Below are 25,770 nucleotides of genomic sequence, written 5' to 3'. Positions count from 1 at the left end.
GTGAAATTTTGTCCAACAGTGCTCAGTTCCTAAGGCATTCTGCAGCATATGGGGGCATGTTTTCACTGCTGTGTGTGCTTGTGGTATAACTTCAGTGTTGCCCCTATCCTGACTCCTGTCTGCTCACAAGTCTCTAGCTCAAGTTAGGTGGCACTTTAAACTCAAGCTAGCTGGCCTGTCAGGGGATACGGGTTAAAGTTCAAGTGATGCTGATGCTCAAGCAGGTAATGCAGTGGGAACATTGCAACTCTGCATTGCTAATCCAATCATTCTGTGCAGCTCAAGTGTTATTTCACTGTGTAGCCACTCTTACTCAAGCTAGGCTAACTCGAGGGGTTAACTAGAGCTAATTCTGAGTGCTAGTATGTGTATTATTGGTGTGCAGGGGTACTGCTCAAAGAGGGCAGAGTTAAAGTTGCATTGCAGAGGTGGCATGTACCTTACTTTGTGTTTCCTGGTGTTCAGAGGGTTATATTTAGTCACTCTCCATATTCTGGAAGGGCACAAGGTAGCACTGAACAACCTTAATCTGCGTAAATGAAGTTTTGGGGCAGTTAATTTCCCTGTTTAAAAAAAAAATCTCCATTTCCCCATGTACCATAGCCAAGCTCTCCACCTCTGTGCCTCTGACTACTTGGCAGTAATTTCCCCTGTCACAAAAGGCACTGGCTGCACATCAGTCCTAAACCATCTCCTCATCTCCCATCTCTTTGCATGATCAGTACAACCCAGCCCTCCTCCCTATTGACAAGATATAGGCAGGACTCTGAAAGTTAAGTAGCTGGAGAGAAGATGCAGAGATTGACTTGGAGTCTGGGAGCATTTTCTGCAGGTGGGACAAAAGGGGGACATGGCTGTCAAAGTTTGAGGGGCAGAGCTGAAGTCCCCCTTACATCCCCCACTGAACAGCTCCTTTCCTCCTCACACTTCTTGGTTTGCTCTGACCTCCCCTTTCCCATACGAGCAGCAGCATCAGGAGAGGGGTGAGCTTTGAGCCCTTTCCCTACTGTTGGAGGCAGCATGGGGAAGGAGGGAAGTTGTAGGTTCCTTCCCTGGGATCAGGAAGCAGTGGAGGGAAGGAGATCTCTGGAGCCCCTTGAGGAAGAATTGTTGGAAGAAGGGGGATAATTGTAGGGGAAGAATGTGGGAGGGCACAGATTGCTCCACTTCCCTTCCTCCCCAGGAATGTCACTGGAGAGAAGGGTACCTAACTTTCCCCTTCCCCCTTTTTGTTCTGCTCTATCAGTGCTTCTGAGCTCCAGATAGCAAAAGTCCCTCTGATGACAATCCCTTATTCACTGAAGGAATCATAGAAAATATTGGCTCTTAAATCAGAAATATTGATCTCTGGACAAAACTTCCAATAAGGCTCCAAAAGGGCAGAATGTAGACAGAAAGCAACATGCACAACACACATGCTTTGAAAGTTGCCAAGGACAGGACTCAAACTCACAGTACATTGCATGCTGGTCAGGTTCAATGGCCATAGCATATCACATTGAGCCCACTCAGTTACTAGCATTAGGCTGTCTGCAAAGCCTCTAACTTGCAACAGAGACCCAGTCTTGCTGCACATGCACCTTTCACTCTCATTGACAGATCTGTTTACCTTAAACTGAGCTGGAATTACAAACTTAACCCTCAATGGCTTTTGAAATATTGTTTCCCCAAAAGGTCAGTGGGGTCATGCATTTGCTAAAATAAATCCTGAGTGAGTGAAATCAGTTTGGGGAGGATCAGAAGTACAGTTTGAACCCCAGCTGTGTGCAAAAAAAAAAAAAGTTAGAAAAAGCAGGTGATATTGTAAACATTTTTTTAGGAGGACTATATCTGGGGAACTCCTTGCTCAAGTTACCCCAAATTTGAACCTTTAATCTTACCCCACATCCCCATGAGGCACAGCAAATTTCAAGACAGTCCAATTCAGCACATGGATTTTAAAGCACTTAGATAGTAAAGCACTCTCAACCTTACTTAGAGCCACATGCTATAATGTTATCAAAGTATAAGGAAAAATGTAAAGGAATTGACAAGAAAGTATTCTCCATAACACAAACTTTTGATGTGACATAAACCCTTACCTGAGAAAGGTACATCTCTCAGAGCAGTGGGACCCCAGCCCCTCCAGAGTGAAAGCCAACCATCTTTGGCAAGTGTATTATTGATGTATATACGCAGTTGCTTGTAAGATAATTGGCGAGACTGCATTTTAGTTCTGATCAACTCCAGTGGACTTACTACAGTTAATGAACCCACTGAAAATGGGAAAAGATTAAGGTTCATTAGTAGGACTTAAAAACAGTCAATTCTGTTAATAGAGCAATTTCCCAAACACTAAAAATAATCCAACATTTCTCCCACTCTATATTTTTGGTTCCTTTCAGCCACAAGATTAGAGGCTATGTTTTCATAGAGACCTAGGCCTGGTCTACACATAAAACTTAGGTTAACCTAACTGCATTGCTCAGGGCTGTGAAAATTTTTGTGCTCTGTGCAATGTTGTTAGGTCCACCCAACCCCAATGAAGACATAGCAGCTATGCCGATGGAGGAATTCTTCTGTCAACTGAGACCCCATCTCTTAGAGAGGTGGATTATCTGTACAGTCAGAAAAGCCCCTTCCATCGATGCAAAGCTGCAGCACCATAGCTGTGCCACTAGAGTGTAGACATACCCTCTGTGTGTGACAAACTGCACTAGTTTGCCACATACCAGCTGGCTTTGTGGACCATGCTACCACATACTAAAAGTTCCATAACGCACACTACAAAACTTTTAGTGCCTGGTAGCAGAGTCCCCATAGCCAGTTAGTGTGTGACAAACTAGTGAGCTGTACATTCGACTGTGGCTTGCTGTACGCTAATACCTGGTCTACACTCCAAACTTAGGTTGACGTAAGTTGCCTTCGGTCAACCTGTTAATGCATGTATCTACACTCAAATTTGTCTCCGGCCAACATAAGCACCTTGTTATACTGACTCAATAAAAGCATCTCCCAGACCTGCCTTGAGCGATGGTAGACCTACTGAGATCAACGCAGTGAGAGTGTAGACACTGTGTGACCTACGTCAACCCTAACAGTTCTCCAGCAGTTGGCCTGCAATGCCCAACAGTGACCGCTCTGATCACAATTATGAATTGCAGTCTAGCCGAATATGGATGAGTCTGATGAAGGGGAAGGAACCTCGGGTAAGTGTGTGCATGCATTTTTTCTTACAGTGTTTAAATGTGTGTCGGGTTCAGTCACAGAGACTCCCCTCGAGACTGTCACTCGATGAGCTGGGATACCACTGAGAACAACCCTCCTATCAGAAGGGCGCACCTCCACTCCTGTCTTGCTGAGTTAGACACTCCAGTCAGCTCCAGCACAGACTCAGAGGTTGGGCCACGCCTTTCTGCAGTTCACTGATACTGAGATTCACTTCAGCCCAGGGGCTTCTCAGTTAACAGGGACTTTCCGAGCGCCCAGTGTTCAGCCTTTCTGGGAGCCTGAACCCCAAATAAATCTGTTTTAATCTGTATAAAGCTTATACAGGGTAAATCCATAAATTGTCCACCCTCTATATCACAGATAGAGAGATATGCACAGCTGTTTGCTCCCCCAGGTTTTAATCACTTAACCTGGTTTTATTAATAAACAAAAGTGATTTTATTAAGTGGATTTAAGTGGTTTCAAGTAATAAACAGAACAAAGTAAGTCACCAAGCAAAATAAAACAAAACACGCAAGTCTAAGCCTAATACATTAAGAAACTGATTACAGGTAATATCTCACCCTCAAAGATGTTCCAATAAGCTTCTTTCACAGACTAGACTCCATCCTAGACTGTGCCCTATCCTTTCCCCTGGTACAGTACTTGTTAGTTACAGCATACATCTCAGGTGGTAAGCAGGGGTTTTCTTATGACTGGCAGCCCCTTTTGTCCTCCTCCATCCCCTTTTATAGCTTTGGCACAAGGCGGGAATCTTTTGTCTGTGCTTATCTCCCCACCCCACGCCCCCCCAATGGAAAAGTACCAGATTTAAGATGGATTTCATTATCAGGTGACATGGTCACATGTCACTGTAAGACCCCCTAGTCTCAATTCCCCATGGGCTGGCCCACATGTACACAGGAAGGCTTTCAAGTAACCAGGGCCATTTACAACTGATTGTTTCTGGAGCCCCCTTAATGGCCTCCACTTAATATGTTTACATCAGTGATACAAGTTTATATCTTATTCTCCTAACTCCAGATATAGAAAACTGATAAGAACAGATAGTAGATAATGTTTTCACCCCTCAGCTCTTAGAGAGCATGCAAACAAATAGGATGAACACCATACAAGGGGTATTTAGCATAAAGCATATTCCAGTTATATCATATTCATAAGCATATTTCCATAAAGCATATGGAGTGCAATGTCACAAAATGTAAAGATGGTGCCCAGCTCAGCCCCAAGTTAACAAGACACAGGTATCGACTTTTCATTATTTTACTACTATGAGAAAAGGTAGTGGTATAACAAACAGAGGTAGAGCTGGCATCTGCTTTTCATTCCCCTGTTGGGTTAGATGGGGGAGGGCATGCACATCATTTTTTTTTTATACACGTAAGGATGTCCCTTGTACACATAAGAAAGTCTCCTACGAGATTTTGATGAAATTTTCATAGAGATACTCTGCAATCCTCTCCTGAAGGTCTCTAGGGATGGCCAGAAGAAGTTACTCACCTTGTGCAGTAACGATGGTTCTTCGAGATGTGTGTCCCTGTGGGTGCTCCACTCTAGGTGTCGGTGCGATGATGCCGGTTGTAAGATTTTTAACAACTTATGTTGTTTCTCCTGCACCTCATGTAAGACAATTTCTTAGCTGTTTGCTACTCTTTTGAAGAGTTCTTGAACTGTTTCAGGTCACCTGGTGTCATAGGGGTACACGGCGTCACCGCTTCGTCTGGTGCAGAAGATGAGTGTGGGGCAGGTGGTGAATCATCCAGGTCTGCCTGAGATAGTATCTCTTCCTCTTCTGTCTCAGGAGGGTCAGAGGTTTCTCTGTGTGGTAATGATAGATGTACTCTGGAACCTCTTGTTGCTGGGGAAGGGGGACCAGAATAGGGGTTTTGGTATGTGGGCCAAGGACCCCATTGTGGCCATTGCATGGGGTAAGGTGGTAAGGGGTAAGGCCAGTGCTGTGCATACCAGAGCTGTGAATGCTCTGAGGGATGAGGCTTCGGCTTCACAGCATTCCATGTAGGTCTCATCTGTGATGGGGATGAACATTGAGAGGAGAAGTGGGTGTCCTGCAAGTCTCCTTCCTTGCCACTATGCATGGAGGGTGGTGCAGGAGATGAAGGATGGTACCGTACTATGTAGCTTGGGGAGTGTTCGGTGCCGAGCAGTGGTGACTGTGATGCCAAAGAAACTGCTATGTCAGCAGGATACAGGAGTTGCGCTGGTCCCGCCTTGGGGTTGCGGTCGACCATTGGAACGCTGACCGGTGCCGGGTTTGGCTTGTTAGCCAGCATCAAGTCTTGGGTCAGTGCTGGTGGTGGCAGCATTGATCGCGGTGCCACTGCCTGTGCCGTGCTCTGCACCGGGGTAGTTGGTGCCGTGGAGGAGACTTGACATCTCAACTCCGGTGCCGCGTGTTGGGGCTCAGGAGGGGTCCGCTGAGGGACTGTGCCGGAGGAGCCAGGTGCCTTGTAAGTACTCATTCTGGATGAGTGGAGCACTGAGGGTAAAGACCTCCCTGGGGAAGCTCTCTTTTTCTGAGAGACCCTTGCTGGAGAGGTCGAGGCTCGCTTCCTGACAGTTTTGGAAGTCAGAGCCTTATCAGAGCTCAGGGATCTCGGTCTGTGAGACTCCCCGGAGGACGTCTCTTGCGGAGGTTGGAGGGATTTCTCCAGCAGAAGCATTTTCAAGCGGGGATCCCTGTCACGTCTTGCCCTTGATGTTAAGTTGGTGCAATGTGCGCATTTCTGGGAGATATGAGTTTCTCCCAGACAGCGAATGCAGGATGTGTGGCCGTCAGAGACTGGCATCGGTTCACAGCAAGAGTCACACTTTTTAAATCCTGTTGAGCCCAGCCTGACTGCAGTTAAGCCTCTCACCCTCTCAAGAGATAAGGGTGGGAGTTAATTGGAAAGGCAAACTGTAGAAACTGTTCCCAGAGTTAAGGAGAGAAAAAGCCTTCTTCTTTCTTCTCTCCCCCTCTCTTCTGCTTTAAATAGGCTAGCAAAAGAAAAACCTCTAAGAGGAACTAAGGAAACTATGTAACTATGTATAGGCTAAGACTAACTAAACAATGTAACTTAGGTATAGACTAAAAAGAAGTTCCTATGTACCTTGTAACTTTGATACTTTCTGGAAAAAAAAAACACCAAAGAGAGCACTGCCGCGGAGCTCTGTCTGCAGCCGAGGACGATTGAGAAGGAACTGAGGGGACGGTCGGGGGAGCGCGCGCTACAGGAGGTGCCAATGGCTGCAAGAGACGACTCCTATGCGCGCCCTTCCCCCGGCCGAGTACTGCTGCGAGAAATCTCCGATCTCCGGCACAGGGACACACTGACACCTAGAGTGTAGCACCCACAGGGACACCACTCGATGAAGAACCTTATTTCTTCCTCTGCGATAGAACGCTTCCCCATACTACTCTGTGATGACTTCAGCCGGCACCACTGCAGTAAATAGGCTAGCACAGTGATACACAGATCTCAGTGGCTCAGGAGTCAAATTAGCAATCAACATTACCCAAAAGAGCCACTGTAGTGTGAATTTGTTGTTTCATTTACCATAATACTATATATTCATATATTAACTGCATGACAAGGGGAAATATTTAGTTTATATTAATCAGAAGGATTAACTGTCAGCAGAGAATTAAACTGATTATTTCAGGTCAGCCTGGGAAATTTTTCAAATACGCCTAAGTGAAAGTGCCTGGAGCATAAGTTTCTGCTCACATAAGTCTCTTGAAAATGAGACGGTCTCCTAAGTTACTTAGGCTGACCTACTGTGCCATATTTATAAAGCCTGACCCAGGGGTGAAAGTAGGCCAGTACGCTGGTAAGAAGTGGCCGCTGGTACCGGCCCATACGCAGCTGACATTAAAGTGCTGCCGCAGCAGCGTGAATGGGCTGGCAGGGGGAAGCTGACCCCCCCAGCCCTGCCCCCTTTCCGCCCGAGGCCCTGCCCTTTCCGACCAAGGTCCTGCCCCTTCCGGCGGCCCAGAGCCAGGCCCCCATACGGGTAAGTCTTCTGTGTTACTTTCACTCCTGGCCTGACCTCAAAGTTATATGTTTTTCCCCTGATTCTTTATATAGAAAAGCAGCCTTTAACACAAAGTTTTTGATAGAGGCTCATGGATTCAGCATATTTATTTTTTATGCAAATGTTTTAAGAGATTATAATAAATTTAGGCCTTAACAATTCAGATTTCATTTTAAACAAGTTTATTTTTAAAAAGAAAAAAATTATAATTTAAACAACAAAATGAAAAAAATCTGATTTAAATAAAATATCCAATTTTTTTGATACTTTCAAAAAAAATCATTGATTTATATTCACCCTGCTTAAAAGTGCCACACAGGTTTGCAGGCTTTTAAAAAAGGCACAAAAAATTATGGGATATGGATGGAGAAAGTTGCTTGATGGGAACTTGATCCTTAGCTCCCAGAGGTACCTAGGCCATGCATTTCTTCCCCACAACACATTGCAAAAATTTTCCAAAAGGCACTGAGCCAGATGGTGGTGTATGGCAGAGTGGGATAACTACCCGTGGTGCACTGCACTTTACATAAACACAACCACCCCTGGTGAGTACACGCCATACTTCAAGAAACCAAGTATGCAGGTGCATGAGGGATATACTAACTTTGGTGATTGTATGCCATTGTAACTTGTGTCGACCAAAGACTGAAGTGTAGACATGGCCTAAGTCTTCACAGAGACAAGCCCTAACTCTCCCACAATTGTTGCCTAACACCTTGTCTATGCTAGAAAAGGTTTACTGATATATTTAAGGTTTCAGAGTAGCAGCCGTGTCAGTCTGTATCTGCAAAAAGAACAGGAGTACTTGTGGCACCTTAAAGACTAACAAATTTATTTGAGCATAAGCTTTCGTGGGCTGTAATAGAATATATAATTTTGATATATTTAATAATGGCACACAGTCCTAGTAAAGAATAGCTTATACCAACAAAATAATTCTTTTGACAGTATAGCTTATACAAGTTCCCCAAACAAAAATATGTTGGGGGAGAGGAGAATCACACCCCTGATTGACACAGATATGCTGGCACAAGTTTTACGTGTGGACCAGGCCTAAATAATTCCTGTTGTACAACCTTCCTTCCTGGTGAGAATAACTTGATCGTACACATGAGCCAAAGGCCTAACTCAAGGTACAAATGGGTTTAAATGTATTTCTATAAATAAACCTGATTTTTAAAATGTCAATTCTTTCATTAATCTTAAATCTTACTTAAAGGTGACTTGCAAAGGGGAAAACATGGGCCTCCCTTTTTTGCTTCTTTGTGGTGTATAAAAGATAGCTTAATTTTAATTTTTTTATTTTTAAAAATATTTGTATTTTAAGTACCTCTTCTATTTGTTTTGTTTACTTTAGAAATATCAGGAATATCAAGTCTGGCGTTCCATTTGTTGGAAGACTCAGATCTCAGATATGTATAAAGTGAGTTCTCTCACCCCTTAACTGAAAGAGCAGAGAGTGGGGACTCGTTAACAAACAAGCCTCTTCACTATCATCCAAGCTGATAAGGATATTTCATAGAGTTAAGGCCAGAAGGGACCACCAGATCATTTAGGCCTGGTCTACACTACGAGTTTAGGTCGACTTTAGCCACGTTAAATCGACTTAAGCCTGGACATGTTTACACTACGAAGCCCTTTCTGTCGACTTAAAGGGCCCTTTAAACCGGTTTCCTAACACCACCTCGACAAGGGGATTAGCGATAAAATCGACCTTAGGGGGTCGGAATTGGGTTAGTGTGGACGGAATTCGACATTACTGGCCTCCGGGAGCTATCCCACAGTGCTTCATTGTGACCGCTCTGGACAGCACTCTCATCTCAGATGCACTGGCCAGGTAGACAGGAAAAGCCCCGCGAACGTTTGAATTTCATTTCCTGTTTGCTCAGCGTGGAGAGCACAGGTGACCATGCAGAGCCCATCAGCACAGGTAACCATGATGGAGTCTCAGTCCCAGTCCCAGGATCGCAGAAGAGCTCCAGCCTGGACCGAACGGGAGGTACAGGATCTGATCGCCATCTGGGGAGATGAAGCAGTGCTCGCCGAACTCCGAAACAGTAAAAGAAACGGCAAAACATTAGAAAAGATCTCCAAGGCCATGAAGGACAGAGGCCATAACAGGGACGCGCGGCAGTGCCGCGTGAAAATTAAGGAGCTAAGGCAAGCCTACCACAAAGTCAGAGACGCAAACGGAAGGTCCGAGGCAGAGCCGCAAACATGCCGCTACTACGCGGAGCTGCATGCCATTCTAGGGGGTGCAGCCACCACTAGCCCAAGCGTGTTCTATGAGTCCCTCTCTGCAAACGGGGAAGCGGGTTCGGCGGACGAGGAAGATGAGGATGGAGAGAACATAGATAGCTCACAGCAGCAAGGAAGCGGAGAAACCAGTTACCCCAACAGCCAGGATATGTTTGTCACCCTGGACCTGGAAACAGTAACCCCCGAACTGACCCAAGACCCTGAGGGCACACAGGGGGGGACCTCTGGTGAGTGTACCTTTGCAAAAATTACACATGGTTTAAAAACAAGCGTGTTTAATGATTAATGATTAATTTGCCCTGGCAATCGCGGCCAGTACAGCTACTGGAAAAGTCTGTTAACGTGTATGGGGATGGAGCGGAAATCCTCCAGGGACATCTCCAGAAAGCTCTCCTTCATGTAATCCCAAAGCCTTTGCAAAAGGTTTCTGGGGAGGGCTGCCTTATCCCGTCCGCCATGGTAGGACACTTTACCACGCCAGGCCAGTAGCACGTAGTCTGGAATCATTGCATAACAAAGCATGGCAGCGTATGGTCCCGGTGTTTGCTGGCATGCAGACAACATCCATTCCTTATCGCTCTTTGTTATCCTCAGGAGAGTGATATCATTCACGGTCACCTGGTTAAAATGGGGCAATTTTATTAAGGGGACATTCAGAGGTGCCCCTTCCTGGTCTGCTGAACAGAAATATTCCCCGCTGTTAACCACGCGGTGGGGGGGAGGGGTGAAGTGACCATCCCAGAGAATTGGGTGTGAGGGGGAGGGGAGTTAGTTGGGTTTGTGCTGCATGTTAAACCTGAAATCGCATCCCCTCCTTTTACATTGCAAACCCATTTTAAATGGCACGGGTGCTTGGTATGGGAAATGAGGGCAGAACTGTTTGAAACCATCCCCACATGTTAAGAAGGTTAAAAAAGCCCAAAGACTATATGTCTTACTATGGCTGCCTGCAAGCTGAAATCTGTGTCCTGGCACTGCGTGAGTGATCTCTCACACCAAACCAGGAGACTCTCAATATAAGAGGAAAAATGCGACCTTGTAACGAAAGCACATGTGCTGTGTGATGTTGTGAACAGCAAAATCTAACGTGAAAGAGTCTACCCATTGTTCTCTAAAATGTATCTTTTTTAACAACCTCTCCCTTCTCCACCAGCTGCAAATCTTACTCCTTCGCAGAGGCTAGTGAATATTCGAAGAAGGAAGCGAAGGACGCGTGACGAAATGTTTACTGAACTTCAGACTGCCTCCCACGCTGACAGAGCACAGCTGAATGCGTGGAGGCAGTCAATGACTGATTTTAAAAAAGCCCAATATGAGCGAGAGGAGAGGTGGCGTGCTGAAGATGAGAAGTTGCGTGCTGAAACGCGGGCTGAAGAGGAGAGGTGGCGTCAACTTGTAATCAGAAAGCAAGAGTCGATGCTCCGGCTGCTGGAGCATCAAAGTGATATGCTCCTGCGTATGGTTGAGCTGCAGGAAAGGCAGCAGGAGCAGAGACCGCCGCTACAGCCCCTCTGTAACCAGCAGCCATCCTCCCCAAGTCCCATTGCTTCCTCACCCAGACGCCCAAGAACACGGTGGGGGGGCCTTCGGCCACCCACTCACTCCACCCTAGATGATTTCCATAGCAATAAGTTTTAAAGTTTTAAATTGGAGTGTGTCCTTTTCCTTCCCTCCTCCCCCACCCATCCCGGGCTACCTTTCCAATTATCCCCCTAGTTGTGTGCTGAATTAATAAAGAATGCCTGAATGTGAAGTAACAATGACTTTATTGCCTCTGCAAGTGGTGCTCGAAGGGGGGAGGGTAGTAGGGGAGGGTGGGGTGGTTGGTTTGCAGGGAAGTAGAGTTAACAGGGTGGTGGGGGAGGGGCAGAGGGTTCATCAAGGAGCAACAAACAGAAGTTTCACTCCGTAGCCTGGCCAGTCACAAAACTGGTTTTCAACGCTTCTCTGATGCGCACCGCGCCCTGCTGTGCTCCTCTAACCGCCCTGGTGTCTGGCTGCGCGTAATCAGCGGCCAGGCGATTTGCCTCAACCTCCCACCCCGCCATAAATGTCTCCCCCTTACTTTCACATATATTGTGGAGCGCACAGCAAGTAGCAATAACAATGGGGAGATTCTTTTCGCTAAGGTTTGAGCGAGTCAGTAAGCTGCGCCAGCGCGCTTTTAAACGGCCAAATGCACATTCCACCACCATTCGGCACTTGCTCAGCCTGTAGTTGAACAGGTCCTGACTGCTGTCCAGGCTGCCTGTGTATGGCTTCATGAGCCATGGCATTAAGGGGTAGGCTGGGTCCCCAAGGATCACGATAGGCATTTCAACATCCCCAACGGTTATTTTCTGGTCTGGGAAGAAAGTCCCTTCCTCCAGCTTTCGAAACAGAAGAGACTGCCTGAAGACGCGAGCATCATGTACCCTTCCCGGCCAGCCCACGTTGATGTCGGTGAAACGTCCCTTGTGATCCACCAGGGCTTGCAGCAGCATTGAAAAGTACCCCTTGCGGTTTATGTAGTCGGTGGCTTGGTGCGCCGGTGCCAAGATAGGGATATGGGTTCCGTCTATGGCCCCACCACAGTTTGGGAATCCCATTGCAGCAAAGCCATCCACTATGGTCTGCACGTTTCCCAGAGTCACTACCCTTGATATCACCAGGTCTCTCATTGCCCTGGCAACTTGGATCACAGCAGCCCCCACAGTAGATTTGCCCACTCCAAATTGATTCCCGACTGACCGGTAGCTGTCTGGCGTTGCAAGCTTCCACAGGGCTATCGCCACTCGCTTCTCCACTGTGAGGGCTGCTCTCATCCTGGTATTCTGGCGCTTCAGGGCAGGGGAAAGCAAGTCACAAAGTTCCATGAAAGTGCCCTTACGCATGCGAAAGTTTCGCAGCCACTGGGCATCGTCCCAGACCTGCAACACGATGCGGTCCCACCACTCTGTGCTTGTTTCCCGGGCCCAGAATCGGCGGTCCACGGCATGAACCTGCCCCAGTAACACCAGGATTTCCACATTGCTGGGGCCTGTGCCTTGTGAGAGGTCCATGTCAATTTCCTCATCACTATCGTCGCCGTGCTGCAATCGCCTCCTCCTCAGCTGGTCCTGGTTTGGCTTTGGCATGTCCAGGAGGCTCTGCATGTTTTCCAGGACAATGCGCGTGGTGTTCATAGTGCTCATAATTGCCGCGGTGATCTGAGCGGGCTCCATGATCCCAGTGCTGGCTATGGCGTCTGGTCTGAAAAAAGGCGCGAAAGTAGTATCTGACGGACCAGGGGAAGAAGGGAGGGAGGGAGAGAGGGAGGGAGGGAGGGGCGAGTGACGACATGGCATACAGGTACAGGGAATTAAAATCAAGAAAGGTGGCTTTGCATCAGGGAGAAACACAAACAACTGTCACACAGAATGCCCCCCCCCCAAAGATTGAACTCAAAAGCCTGGGTTTAGCAGGAGGAAGGGGGGGAAGCAAATGAATACAGAATAAATCTATTTTTTACATCTTAAGACGACGGTGCAGCATGACTGATAGCCCTTGGCATTTTCTGGGTGCTTGGCAGCAAATACTGGGCGCTTGGCAGTTAGCCTTCAGGTCTATTGCACGATCTGATACCCAGTATGACAACGATGGATACCAGTCGTAATATACTATCTACTGCCCAAAAGGCAAGGGGTTGCTGCTGTGTAGCAATGTTGCCCCATCCTGCGCATAATACGTCTGATAACCATCATCATCAAGGCAAGGGGGCTGGTGCAATGCAGCCCCACGGCTGCCAGCCCCATGTCTGCCAGCACCCAGATAGCCCTCGGCCTCTTCTGGGTGCTTAGCAGACAATATTGGGCACTTGGCAGAAAATAGCATACTACGACTGATAACCATCATTGTCTGCCCGGGTGCCCATGATCGACAGCCACTGCAGTACGATGACGACGGTTACCAGTCGTAATATACCATCTTCTACCAAAAGGCAAGGGGCTGGTGCAATGGAGCCCTACGGCTGCCAGCCCCACGGCTGCCTGCACCCAGATCGCCAATGGAGGCTACCAGTCATGCTGCACCGTCTACCGCCAAAAGGCAGTAAGCTGCTGCTGCTGTTTAGCAATGCAGTCCCACGTTTGCCGGCACCCGGAAGAGATATGGTGACGGTGAGCTGAGCTGAGCGGGCTCAATGCTTGGCGTGGTATGTTGTCTGCACAGGTAACCCAGGTAAAAAGGCGCGAATCTATTGTCTGCCGTTGCTGTGACGGCGGGGGAGGGGCCTGACGCAATGTACCCAGAACCCCTCGCGGCACTGCTTTGCATCATCCGGGCATTGCGATCTCAACCCATAATTCCAATGGGCGCCGGAGGCTCCGGGAACTGTGGGATAGGTACCATAGTGCAATGCGCCGGAAGTCGACGCTAGCCTCGGTACTGTGGACGCGGTCCGCCGACTTCATGCACTTAGAGCATTTTAGGTGGGGACACACACAATCGGCTGCATACAACCGGTTTCTATAAAACCGGCTTCTATAAATCCGACCTAATTCTGTAGTGTAGACATAGCCTAAGTCTGACCTCTTCTACATCACAGGCCACCAACAACCTAACATCCGCACACTAAACCCAACCACTGAAATTAGACCAAAATATTACAGCCCATGGGAAACTAGCTTATGTGCCACAGGCAAAGAACAGTAAGGACTAAGGTGCACCGATGCCTGAGGCCCCTGCAGTGGCAGGGAAATGATTAAATGAGATACAACCAAACAATCCAGTGTGGCATGTGATCCACACTGACATGCTGCAAAGTTAAAAAAAAAAAAAAAACATTCCCAGGTCACTGCCAATCTGACATGGGGGAAATTCCTTTCTAACCCCACACATTGTGATCAGTTACCCCGAGGACGTGATCAAGAACTAACCAGCCATGCACCTGAGAGAGAGAATGCTCAATACCACCTCACAGCAGTGGCTGTCCCTATCCAATGTGCAGACATGGCCATCCCTAATGCATCAGAGGAAGGAAATTAAAAAAGAAAAAACAAACAAACAAAACCTCCCAGACTACATCGGTGGACAAAAGAAATCCCTTCCTGACCCCTGCAGATGGCTGGCTGAACCCTTGAAGCCTGAGCTTTTAAGAACATAAGACATAATCCGGAAGTGAGCCCCAGGACTGTTGAGCCCTCCTCCATACCACCACAAGCAATCCTGTGATAGAATTACAGTCATAAATTGGACCAGCTCGCTCTTGAAACTAATTGAGTTGTTTGTTCCTACAACTCTTATTGGGAGGCTGTTCCAGAACCTCACCCTACTGTCATGGTTACAAACCTTCTAATTTCCAGTCAGAATTTGTTCATGGACAGTTTATACCATTTGTTCTTGTGTAAACATTGTCCTGTAGCTTAAATAGCTCTTCACTCTTCCTGATCTTTACCACCCTAAGGAATTTATAGACAACAATCATACCCTCTATCACAGTGACTCTCAACCAGGGTATGCATACCTCTGGGGGTACGCAGAGGTCTTCCAGGAAGTACATCAACTCATCTAGATATTTACCTAGTTTTACAACAGGGTACTTAAAAAGCACTAGCAAAGTCAATACAACTAACATTTCATACAGACAATATATTTTTACATATAGTTTTACAACAGGGTACATAAAAAGCACCAACAAAGTCAATACAACTAACATTTCATACAGACAATGACTTGTTTATACTGTTCTATATACTTTATATTGAAATGTAAGTACAATATTTATATTCCAATTGATTTATTTTGTAATTATATGGTAAAAATGAGAAACTAAGCATTTTTTCAGTAATAGTGTGCTGTGAAACTTTTATGTCTGATTTTGTAAGCAAGCAGATTTTAAGTGAGGTGTAACTTGGGGATATGCGAGACAAATCAGATTCCTGACAGGGGTACAGTAGTCTGGAAAGCTCATCCAGTATTCTCTCATAATATAGGCCCTCCATTCCCCTGATTATCCTAGTAGCTCTTCTCTGCACCTGTTCCAGTTTAAATTCATCTTTCTTGAACATGGGTGACCAGAACTGTACACAGTATTCCAAATGAGGTCTTATCAGTGCCCTTGGTTTGCCCTTTACAATAGCATTAATACTTCTCTATATCTACTGGAAATGCCTTGCCTAACATATCCTAGGATTGTATTTGCCTTTTTCATAGCCACATCACACTGGTGGCTTACAGTCATCTTGTGATCAACCCATACATCCAGGGTCTCCCTCCTGTTTTGTCACCTCCAACTAATGAGCACCCAGCAGTAGCAGAAATTCTTATTATTAGCCCTTAAGTGCATGACCTTGCACTTTGTATTATTGAATTTTATTTCATTTCTGTCACTCCAGTCTTCACGGACATCCAAATGTCCCTGAATAATATTTCGATTCTCCTCTGTATTGACAATGCCTCCCAATTTTGTATCATCAGCAAATTTCATTAGTACACTCGTATTTTTTGTGCCAAAGTCATTAATAAAAATATTTAATAAGATCGGTCCCAAGACTGAACTTTGAGGAACTCCGCTAGTAAAAATAGGGGGAGGTTAACTCACTGACTTCAACTACTGTGATGATCGAGTCCAGTATGTTGTCTCCCAATTGTTTACAGGATGTTTGTTTGACAATCAAAGATCTTTAAACAATATTAATAAAAATCCAGTACCCTCTGAATTAGCTACCATATTCTATATCTGTTACAGTCCAATCCTACCAGTTCTCCAGTGTCCCTAAGGACTCCTGGGAAAACAAGAAGATAGAAGACCTGAATTTCTTGTGTAGAAATATGCAGAAAAAACGTTTTTTTTTAAAAATCTAGCTCTTTATACATCATAAAGAAGCAAAAAGGTGCATAAGTCCAAATTAGTTTAAAGGTTACTAGCAAAGGAAAAAGAGAGTATGATCAATGTTATTTATTGTTCATTAGACCAAGAATGAGAATGAAATTAAATTGTCTTTAGCAGCATATGATAGGGTGGCACCCTACCCAAGTGTGAAATAGTTAACTAGAGACAGAGAGCAATTAGTAAACCTGGTTGCACTTGGAGGGTGGGCCAAGTCCAAATGAAGGTGAAGCCCAACTGGGGAAGGAGTTGGGTGGTGTGCATAAAGGGAGAAAGCCCAGCTAAGAAGAGGGTGGCCAGGAAAAGACCTCTGTAGTCCCTCTCTGGTTACTAGAATGGAGGAAAGGTCTAGAAAGAGGTAGAGCTACAGTCAGCCCAGGGAGGCACTGTGGGAAAAAGCCTAACAGAAATCCACAAAGGTAACAAGTAGCCTGAAGTAGCAGATCTTAGCTGCTCACAACAGGGTACCTAGACTGGAACCCAGAAGAGATGGAGAGCCTTGATTCCCTTCTGGTCCACTTAAATAGGTGATGGTGAAACATCCTGACACAAGGGGAGAAGGACTATTAAGTTTGGAATGATAGCAAATTTGCCTTAAAATGTAAAATAGCTGGAAAAGGAATAGTAAAGAAAATACCATCATATACAGATAATTTATGACTCACATCTGCTTATGGAGCCTGCAAGAACTGGAATGTAGTCACTATTTTTTCCTAGTTTAGATATCAAAACTTCACTCAGTTGATCGTAGCTGGTAAAATAAATTACTGTACTTGGAACTGCCATTATTCTAAAATACAAAAACAAAGGAAGTCTATCAATTGTCACAAAGAAAACCGGATGTCTCCAACATAATTTAGATCAGTTATCAAGTATAGATTTTTTGGGGGGTTAAATAAAAAAGAATACGCATTTCAACTGTGTTATGGATGAAGGAAAAAACTCATCATGTCCATCTCCTGCAACTCACAAATGTCTATCAAATATCCATTAACCAACCGTGTGGTGAAAATACATGCACAATGGGTTCCTCTCAATTTCAATTGTTTTCACAATCTGCCTTGATAGGTTACTCAGAGGTCTTATCAATGCATACAATTTCTTTCAAGTCTGACAGTTTGCCAGATTGTGCTACCCTTATTCATGCTGCAAGGTACTACTCAATATGGATAAGGGTGGCACAATCTGGCCTTTAATGATTATGACAAACAACAATTTATCTAATAATCAATTTCTAACCAAACCAAATCTTATGCTGATGCATGTTAGGGTCGTAAAACTTGTTAAAAACATGACACCCAATTAGTTTTTCCTCCCAAATAGTAAATATACTACTGCCTAGGTTAAAGCTAAGCACTATCTGCTGCAACAAGGACATTTGAAATTCAGAAGAAAATTCTAAATGCATACTACTTAGACTAGAGAAGCCTTATTCTGAGGCAGGTATCATGCACTGGGACTCTAAAGGTTATCTACATTGCAATAAAACACCTACAGCTGGCTGGTGTCAGTTGGCTCAGGCTCACATGGCTTGGGCTTCAGGGCTATAAGACTGCAGTGTAGACTTTCGGGGTTGCACTCAGGCTCCCAAGCCAGATTGTCTACACTGCAATTTTATAGACCTTAACCCAAGTCATTTAACATAGGCCACCTGTGGGTGTTTTACTACAGTGTAGACATACTGTAAGATCCCCTCTGCTGGACAGTATGGAGGGGGCAAGATCATGCTATTTAGGCAGGTTTATTTATGCCTGGACTTAGGCACCTATCTCCATGACAGGTTAGGGGATAAGCACACGCCCCTCTCCTTTGCATCTCCCATTGGCTAGCTTAGGCAACTCTCCTGCCTAGCATGCTAGTTTTATGGATCGCCATTCATTGTATAGGGAGACAAGATGCCTAACTCAGACTTTGTGGATCACGGTGTTGCTGAGATTTTCTAACTTTTAGGTGCCACAAATCTCAGCGTCACAATGACTAAGTTCCTTTGTGGATCTGGGCCCTATTTACTAAACTGAGATTTGTTACTCACTTAGCTACTGGATAATGATACTTTTATCTTACCCAGCATGGGTCACATTTGTGGATCTTAGTTCTTGAAGAATGAAAATGTTGGGGTAAGCGCATCTAAATTTTCCTATTCTTCAGCATAGTAAGGACCACAGATCCTACAGTTGGATTTTATCATCAGTGTGTAAGTAGGTAAAACAACTTAGCCTAACATAAAACAGAACTTGAAATAAATATGCATAGAGTTTTTTTCCTGAGTTACTATATCATGCAACACAATTGTCCCCAAAACAACATTGGATGAGGCTTACAAGTCAGCTTTGATATATTTACTGAAGAAATGCATGGACAACAATTAGGTAACAGTACAGATTTCTTCCTAAGAAATGTATGCCTCCACCCAAGAGGCCATTGCTATTCCTAGGAAGTGTAGCCTGAGTGCTGAAGAATAACTTTTTATCTTGCTTGGCTCAGGTATATATTACCTGATCCACTTAGATACTTATGACTTTAAAGCCTTGAAATAGCCAGGTGCTAGACCACAAGTAACAAGCTTTATCTCATCAGAGCTTCACTTTTGTTTTTATATTTATAATGCTGGGTGGACATTGAAGGTATACTTAGTGCTATTGCTTGGGTCAAGATGATTGTAGCACTATGTTCTGTGATTTATAGGTTATGGAGTTGACTTTAAGGAGTAATGATAGGTTTGCCTTGAGAGCCACTTTCTTGGCATGAAAAATGCAGTATTGGTACTCTGTAGATAGAGCTCTTGAGCCCAGATCCACAAAAATATTTGAGCCCTTAACTTCCACTGATTTCAATGGAAGTTAGGAACTTTAAATACCTTTATGGATATGGGCCTTAATTCCTATTCTTGCCAGGATGATATGATGCTCTCAAAAAACCACCTGACAGAGAGGGAACAATGATACTGCACTTGAAAGGTATTAGCTGATAGTCAAAGGTTTGATGTCCCTGCACAGCTACTGAGGATACATCAAAGAGGCTTCATGGAGAAATCTCATTGACTGGCTGAAGTTATATTCTTGCCTCTGAAGGTTTCCAGTACACTAGATATAACTGATAAGTTAACTCAGGAAACTTGTAAATTGTCTAAAATTAAACACTTAGGAATAAGCATACTCACTGGTCAAAATAATGAAGTATAACTACCCTTTAAAACACGTTATAGAAGATATGAAATTGCAACTTACAACGTTGGAGGAAGTCCACTCCACAGTGATTTAATACCCTCTATTTTAATAATGTTCACAAACGCATCCTAAAATAATAACCAAATACAGATCATTGGTTAGTTATTTAACTCTCCAGTTCATGTAACAATTATGTTGGTAGGCAGGAGATGGAATTAAAAATACACTGCAAGAGAAAGTAGTACACTAAAAAATAGTTTGTCACACTAAGGCCCCAATCCTGTAAATACTTAGGCCTGGTCTACACTACGAGTTTAGGTCGACTTTAGCAGCGTTAAATCGAATTAAGCCTGGACACGTCCACACGATGAAGCCCTTTCTTTCGACTTAAAGGGCCCTTTAAACAGGTTTCTTTACTCCACCTCCGACGAGGGAATTAGCGCTAAAATCGGCCTTTGCGGGTCGGATTTGGGGTAGTGTGGACAGAATTCGACGTTATTGACCTCTGGGAGCTATCCCACAGTGCTTCATTGTGACCGCTCTTGACAGCACTCTCAACTCAGATGCACTGACCAGGTAGACAGGAAAAGCCCCGCAAACTTTTGAATTTAATTTCCTGTTTGCCCAGCATGGAAAGCACAGGTGACCACGCAGAGTTCATCAGCACAGGTAACCATGATGGAGTCCCAGGATCGCAAAAGAGCTCCAGCATGGAAAGAACGGGAGGTACGGAATCTGCTCGCCATATGGGGAGACGAATCAGTGCTAGCTGAACTCCGTAGCAGTAAACGAAATGGCAAAATATTAGGAAAAGTCTCAAAGGCCATGAAGGACAGAGGCCATAACAGGGACGCATAGCAGTGCCGCGTGAAAATTAAGGAGCTAAGGCAAGCCTACCACAAAGCCAGAGAGGCAAACGGAAGGTCTGGGGCAGAGCCGCAAACATGCCGCTTCTACGCAGAGTTGCATGCCATTCTAGGGGGTGCAGCCACCACTACCCCAACCGTGTGCTTTGACTCCGTCAATGGAGAAACACGCAACAGGGAAGCGGGTTCGGGGTACGCGGAAGATGATGATGATGATGAAGACAATGAAGATAGCTCACAGCAAGGAAGCGGAGAAACCGGTTTCCCCAACAGCCAGGATATGTTTATCACCCTGGACCTGGAACCAGTAACCCCCGAACTCACCCAAGGCGTGCTCCCAGACCCTGAGGGCACACAAGGGACCTCTGGTGAGTGTACCTTTGTAAATATTACACCTGGTTTAAAAGCAAGCGTGTTTAATGATTAATTTGCCCTGGCAATCGCGGCCAGTACAGCTACTGGAAAAGTCTGTTAACGTGTATGGGGATGGAGCGGAAATCCTCCAGGGACATCTCCAGAAAGCTCTCCTTCATGTACTCCCAAAGCCTTTGCAAAAGGTTTCTGAGGAGGGCTGCCTTATCCCGTCTGCCATGGTAGGACACTTTACCACGCCAGCCAGTAGCACGTAGTCTGGAATCATTGCATAACAAAGCATGGCAGCGTATGGTCCCGGTGTTTGCTGGCATGCAGACAACATCTATTCCTTATCTCTCTTTGTTATCCTCAGGAGAGTGATATCATTCACGGTCACCTGGTTGAAATGGGGTGATTTTATTAAGAGGACATTCAGAGGTACCCGTTCCTGCTCGGCTGAACAGAAATGTTCCCCGCTGTTAGCCACGTGGTGGGGGGGAGGGGTGAAGTGATCATCCCAGAGAATTGGGTGTGTGGGGGGGGTGGGGGGTAGTTGGGTTTGTGCTGCATGTTAACCCGGAAACCCCAGCCCCTCCTTTTACATTGCAAACCCATTTTAAATGGCCAACCCAATGGGTCCTTGGTATGGGAAATGAGGGCGCTGCTGTTTGAAACCATTCCCACATGTTATGAAGGTTAAAAAAGCCAAAAGACTGTGGCTTACCATGGCTGCCTGCAAGCCGAATTCTGTTGCCTGGCACTGCGTGAGTGATCTCTCACACCAAACCGGCAGGCCCTCAATATAAGAGGAAAAATGTGACCTTGTAACGAAAGCACATATGCTGTGTAATGTGAACAGCAAAATTTAACGTGAAAGAGTATACCCATTGTTCTCTAAAATGTGTCTTTTTTAACCACCTCTCCCTTCTCCTCCACCAGCTGCAAATGTTTCTCCTTCACAGAGGCTAGCGAAGATTAGAAGTAGAAAACGGCGGACTCGGGATATGTTCACGGAGCTCCAGATGTCCTCCCACGCTGAAAGAGCACAGCAGAATGCGTGGAGGCAGTCAATGTCAGAGTGCAAAAAAGCACAATATGAACGAGAGGAGAGGTGGCAGGATGAATCGCGGGCTGAACAGAGCAAGTGGCGGGCTGAAGATGATAGGTGGCATCAGCTTGCAGACAGAAGGCATGAGTCGATGCTCCGGCTGCTGGAGCATCAAACTGATATGTTCCAGCGTATGGTTGAGCTGCAGGAAAGGCAGCAGGAGCAGAGACCGCCGCTACAGCCCCTGTGTAACCAACAGCCCTCCTCCCCAAGTCCCATTGCTTCCTCACCCAGACGCCCAAGAACACGGTGCGGGGGCCTCCGGCCACCCAGTCACTCCACCCCAGATGATTGCCTGAGCATCGGAAGGCTGGCCTTCAATAAGTGTTAAAGTTTTAAACGGCAGTGTGTCCTTTTCCTTCCCTCCTCCCCCACCCATCCCGGGCTACCTTGGCAATTATCCCCCTAGTTGTGTGATGAATTAATAAAGAATGCATGAATGAGAAGTAACAATGACTTTATTGCCTCTGCAAGCGGTGCTCGAAGGGGGGAGGGGAGGGTGGGGTGGTTGGTTTACAGGGAAGTAGAGTGAACCGGGGGAGGGCAGGGGGGGCGGAGGGTTCAACAAGGAGAAACAAACAGAAGTTTCACACCGTAGCCTGGCCAGTCACAAGACTGGTTTTCAAAGCTTCTCTGATGCGCACCTCGCCCTGCTGTACTCTTCTAACCGCCCTGGTGTCTGGCTGCGCATAATCAGCGGCCAGGCGATTTGCCTCAACCTCCCACCCCACCATAAATTTCTCCCCCTTACTCTCACAGATATTGTGGAGCGCACAGCAAGCAGCAATAACAATGGGGATATTGGTTTCGCTGAGGTCTATCCGAGTCAGTAAGCTGTGCCAGCGCGCTTTTAAACGTCCAAATGCACATTCCACCACCATTCGGCACTTGCTCAGCCTATAGTTGAACAGATCCTGACTACTGTCCAGGCTGCCTGTGTACGGCTTCATGAGCCATGGCATTAAGGGGTAGGCTGGGTCCCCAAGGATAACGATAGGCATTTCAACATCCCCAACGGTTATTTTCTGGTCCAGGAAGAAAGTCCCTTCCTCCAGCTTTCGAAACAGACCAGAGTGCCTGAAGACGCGAGCATCATGTACCTTTCCCGGCCATCCCACGTTGATGTTGGTGAAACATCCCTTGTGATCCACCAGGGCTTGCAGCAGCATTGAAAAGTACCCCTTGCGGTTTATGTACTCGGTGGCTTGGTGCTCCGGTGCCAAGATACGGATATGGGTTCCGTCTATCGCCCACCACAGTTTGGGAATCCCATTGCAGCAAAGCCATCCATTATGACCTGCACGTTTCCCAGAGTCACTACCCTTGATATCAGCAGGTCTTTGATTGCCCTGGCAACTTGGATCACAGCAGCCCCCACAGTAGATTTGCCCACTCCAAATTGATTCCCGACTGACCGGTAGCTGTCTGGAGTTGCAAGCTTCCACAGGTCTATCGCCACTCGCTTCTCAACTGTGAGGGCTGCTCTCATCCTGGTATTCTGGCGCTTCAGGGCAGGGAAAAGCAAGTCACAAAGTTCCATGAAAGTGCCCTTACACATGCAAAAGTTTCGCAGCCACTGGGAATCATCCCACACCTGCAACACGATGCGGTCCCACCAGTCTGTGCTTGTTTCCCGGGCCCAGAATCGGTGTTCCATGGCATGAACCTGCCCCAGTAACACCATGATTTGCACATTGCTGGGGCCCGTACTTTGTGAGAGGTCTATGTCCATGTCAATTTCCTCATCACTCTCGTCGCCGCGCTGCAATCGCCTCCTCGGCTGGTCCTGGTTTTGCTTTGGCATGTCCTGGCTCTGCATATACTCCAGGACAATGCGCGTGGTGTTCATAGTGCTCATAATTGCCGCGGTGATCTGAGCGGGCTCCATGATCCCAGTGCTATGGCGTCTGGTCTGAAAAAAGGCGCGAAACTGACGGAGGGAGGGAGGGGCGACTGACGACATGGCGTACAGGGAATTAAAATCAACAAAGGTGGCTGTGCATCAGGGAGAAACACAAACAACTGTCACACAAAATGGCCCCTGTGACGTTGTGCAGTCTATATGGTTTTATAAAAACATAAGAAGAAGTGAATATAATGTAACTGGTACATGCTTCATGCAAAAGGTCTCTTGTAAGGTATCATTACAAAGCTTATAATCTACTGAGTATGATCATCCGATTTGTATAAATGTACCACTCTTGTATCTAAAACTAGAAATATAAAATATAACTCTGAGGGCGTATTGTAATTATGTAAAGTGTAGGCCATTAATGATGGTTTGGAATCTTGATGACTCCCATTAACAAGGACCATTATCCGCAGATAGCTGTACTTACCTGTGAGTCTTCCTGTATATGTGTGTGCTGGCAAGTGGGCAATGAAGTCTTGCAGTGACATGTGATCATGTCACCTGAACTGGAATCCATCTTTAACCTGGTGCTTTTCCAGTGAGGGGGGGTGGAAACCCAGAGGGACAAAGGGTTCCCACCTTATGCAAAAGATATATAAAGGGGTGGAACAGAACAAAGGAGAGAGAGGAGCCATCATGAAGAATCCCCTAGCTATCACCTAAGCTGGAACAAGAGCTGTACCAGGGGAAAGAATTGTACTCAGGCCTGGAAGGTGTCCAGTCTGAGAAAAAACTTACTGAAGCATCTCTGAGGGTGAGATTATGCCAGTTTGATTAGGCATAGATTTGCACATTTTATTTTACTTGGTGACTTACTTTGTTCTGTCTGTTACTACTTGGAACCACTTAAATCCTACTGTCTGTATTTAATAAAATCACTTTTTATTTAGTAATTTACTCAGAGTATGTATTAATACCTGGGGGAGCAAACAACTGTGCATATCTCTCTATCAGTGTTATAGATGGCGAACAATTTATGAGTTTGCCCTGCATAAGCTTTATGCAGGGTAAAACGGATTTATCTGGGTTTAAACCCCATTGGGAGTTGGGCATCTGAGTGCTAAAGACAAGCACACTTCTGGGAGCTGTTTTTAGGTAAACTTGCAGCTTTGGGGCAAGTTATTCAGACCCTGGTTCTGTGTTGGAGCCAGACGGGAGTGTCTGGCTCAGCAAGACAGGGTGCTGGAGTCCTGAGCTGGCAGGGAAAACAGGAGCAGAGGTAGTCTTTGCACATCAGGTGGCAGCTCCCAAGGGGGTTTCTGTGATCCAACCCGTCACAGCCCCCCCAAAGATTGAACTCAAAACCCTGGGTTTAGCAGGCCGTTGATTTCACGGAGGGAGGGGGAAGCAAATGAATACAGAACAAATCTGGTCCATCTATTTTTTACATCTTAAGCTGGCAGCAGACGGTGCAGCATGACTGATAGCCCTCGGCATCTTCTGGGTGCTTGGCAGAAGATACTGTACTACGACTGCTAGCCATCATCGTCAAGATGGTTCAATAGGACTGCCAGCAGGACTGAGTCTCCAGGAGCCAAAGCATGTCTGCCCAGGTGCCTCTGATTGAACTGGAGTACGACGATGACGGATACCAGTCGTAATACACCATCTACTGCCAAAAGGCAAGGGGCTGCTGCTGTGTAGCAATGCAGCCCCACGTCTGCCAGCACCCAGATAGCCGATGAAGGCTACCAGTCATACTGCACCGTCTACTGCCAAAAGGCAATTAGCTGCTGCTGTGTAGCAATGCAGTACCACGTCTGCCGGCACTCAGATGACATATGGTGACGGTGAGCTGAGCTGAACGGGCTCCATGCTTGCCGTGGTATGTTGTCTGCACAGGTAATCCAGGCAAAAAGGCGCGAATCGATTGTCTGCCGTTGCTTTGACGGAGGGGGAGGGGCCTGACGACATGTACCCAGAACCCCCTGCGACACTGTTTTGCATCATCAGGCATTGGGATCTCAACCCAGAATTCCAATGGGCGGCGGAGACTGCGGGAACTGTGGGAT

At 46.2% G+C, this 25,770-nt stretch overlaps 1 protein-coding gene across 1 annotated transcript in view; it reads right to left on the bottom strand.

Annotated features, from left to right (window-relative positions):
- Nucleotides 1-25,770, bottom strand: part of SLC25A40 (solute carrier family 25 member 40) — an 84,928-nt gene that overhangs the window by 38,222 nt on the left and 20,936 nt on the right. The window contains exons 5-7 of the mRNA XM_026649467.1: nt 19,579-19,646; nt 17,017-17,141; nt 2,082-2,255 (exon numbers count right to left, since the gene is read on the bottom strand). Coding sequence (XP_026505252.1) covers nt 2,082-2,255; nt 17,017-17,141; nt 19,579-19,646 — 367 coding nt within the window. The remainder of the gene's footprint in view (nt 1-2,081; nt 2,256-17,016; nt 17,142-19,578; nt 19,647-25,770) is intronic.

The sequence above is a fragment of the Terrapene carolina genome, unplaced genomic scaffold, assembly GCF_002925995.2.
Source record: "Terrapene carolina triunguis isolate 2854851 unplaced genomic scaffold, T_m_triunguis-2.0 Scaffold84, whole genome shotgun sequence".
NCBI classification, from domain to species: domain Eukaryota; kingdom Metazoa; phylum Chordata; order Testudines; family Emydidae; genus Terrapene; species Terrapene triunguis.
Note: the sequence above shows the minus strand (reverse complement) of the source record. Positions and strands in the feature narration are given on the sequence as shown.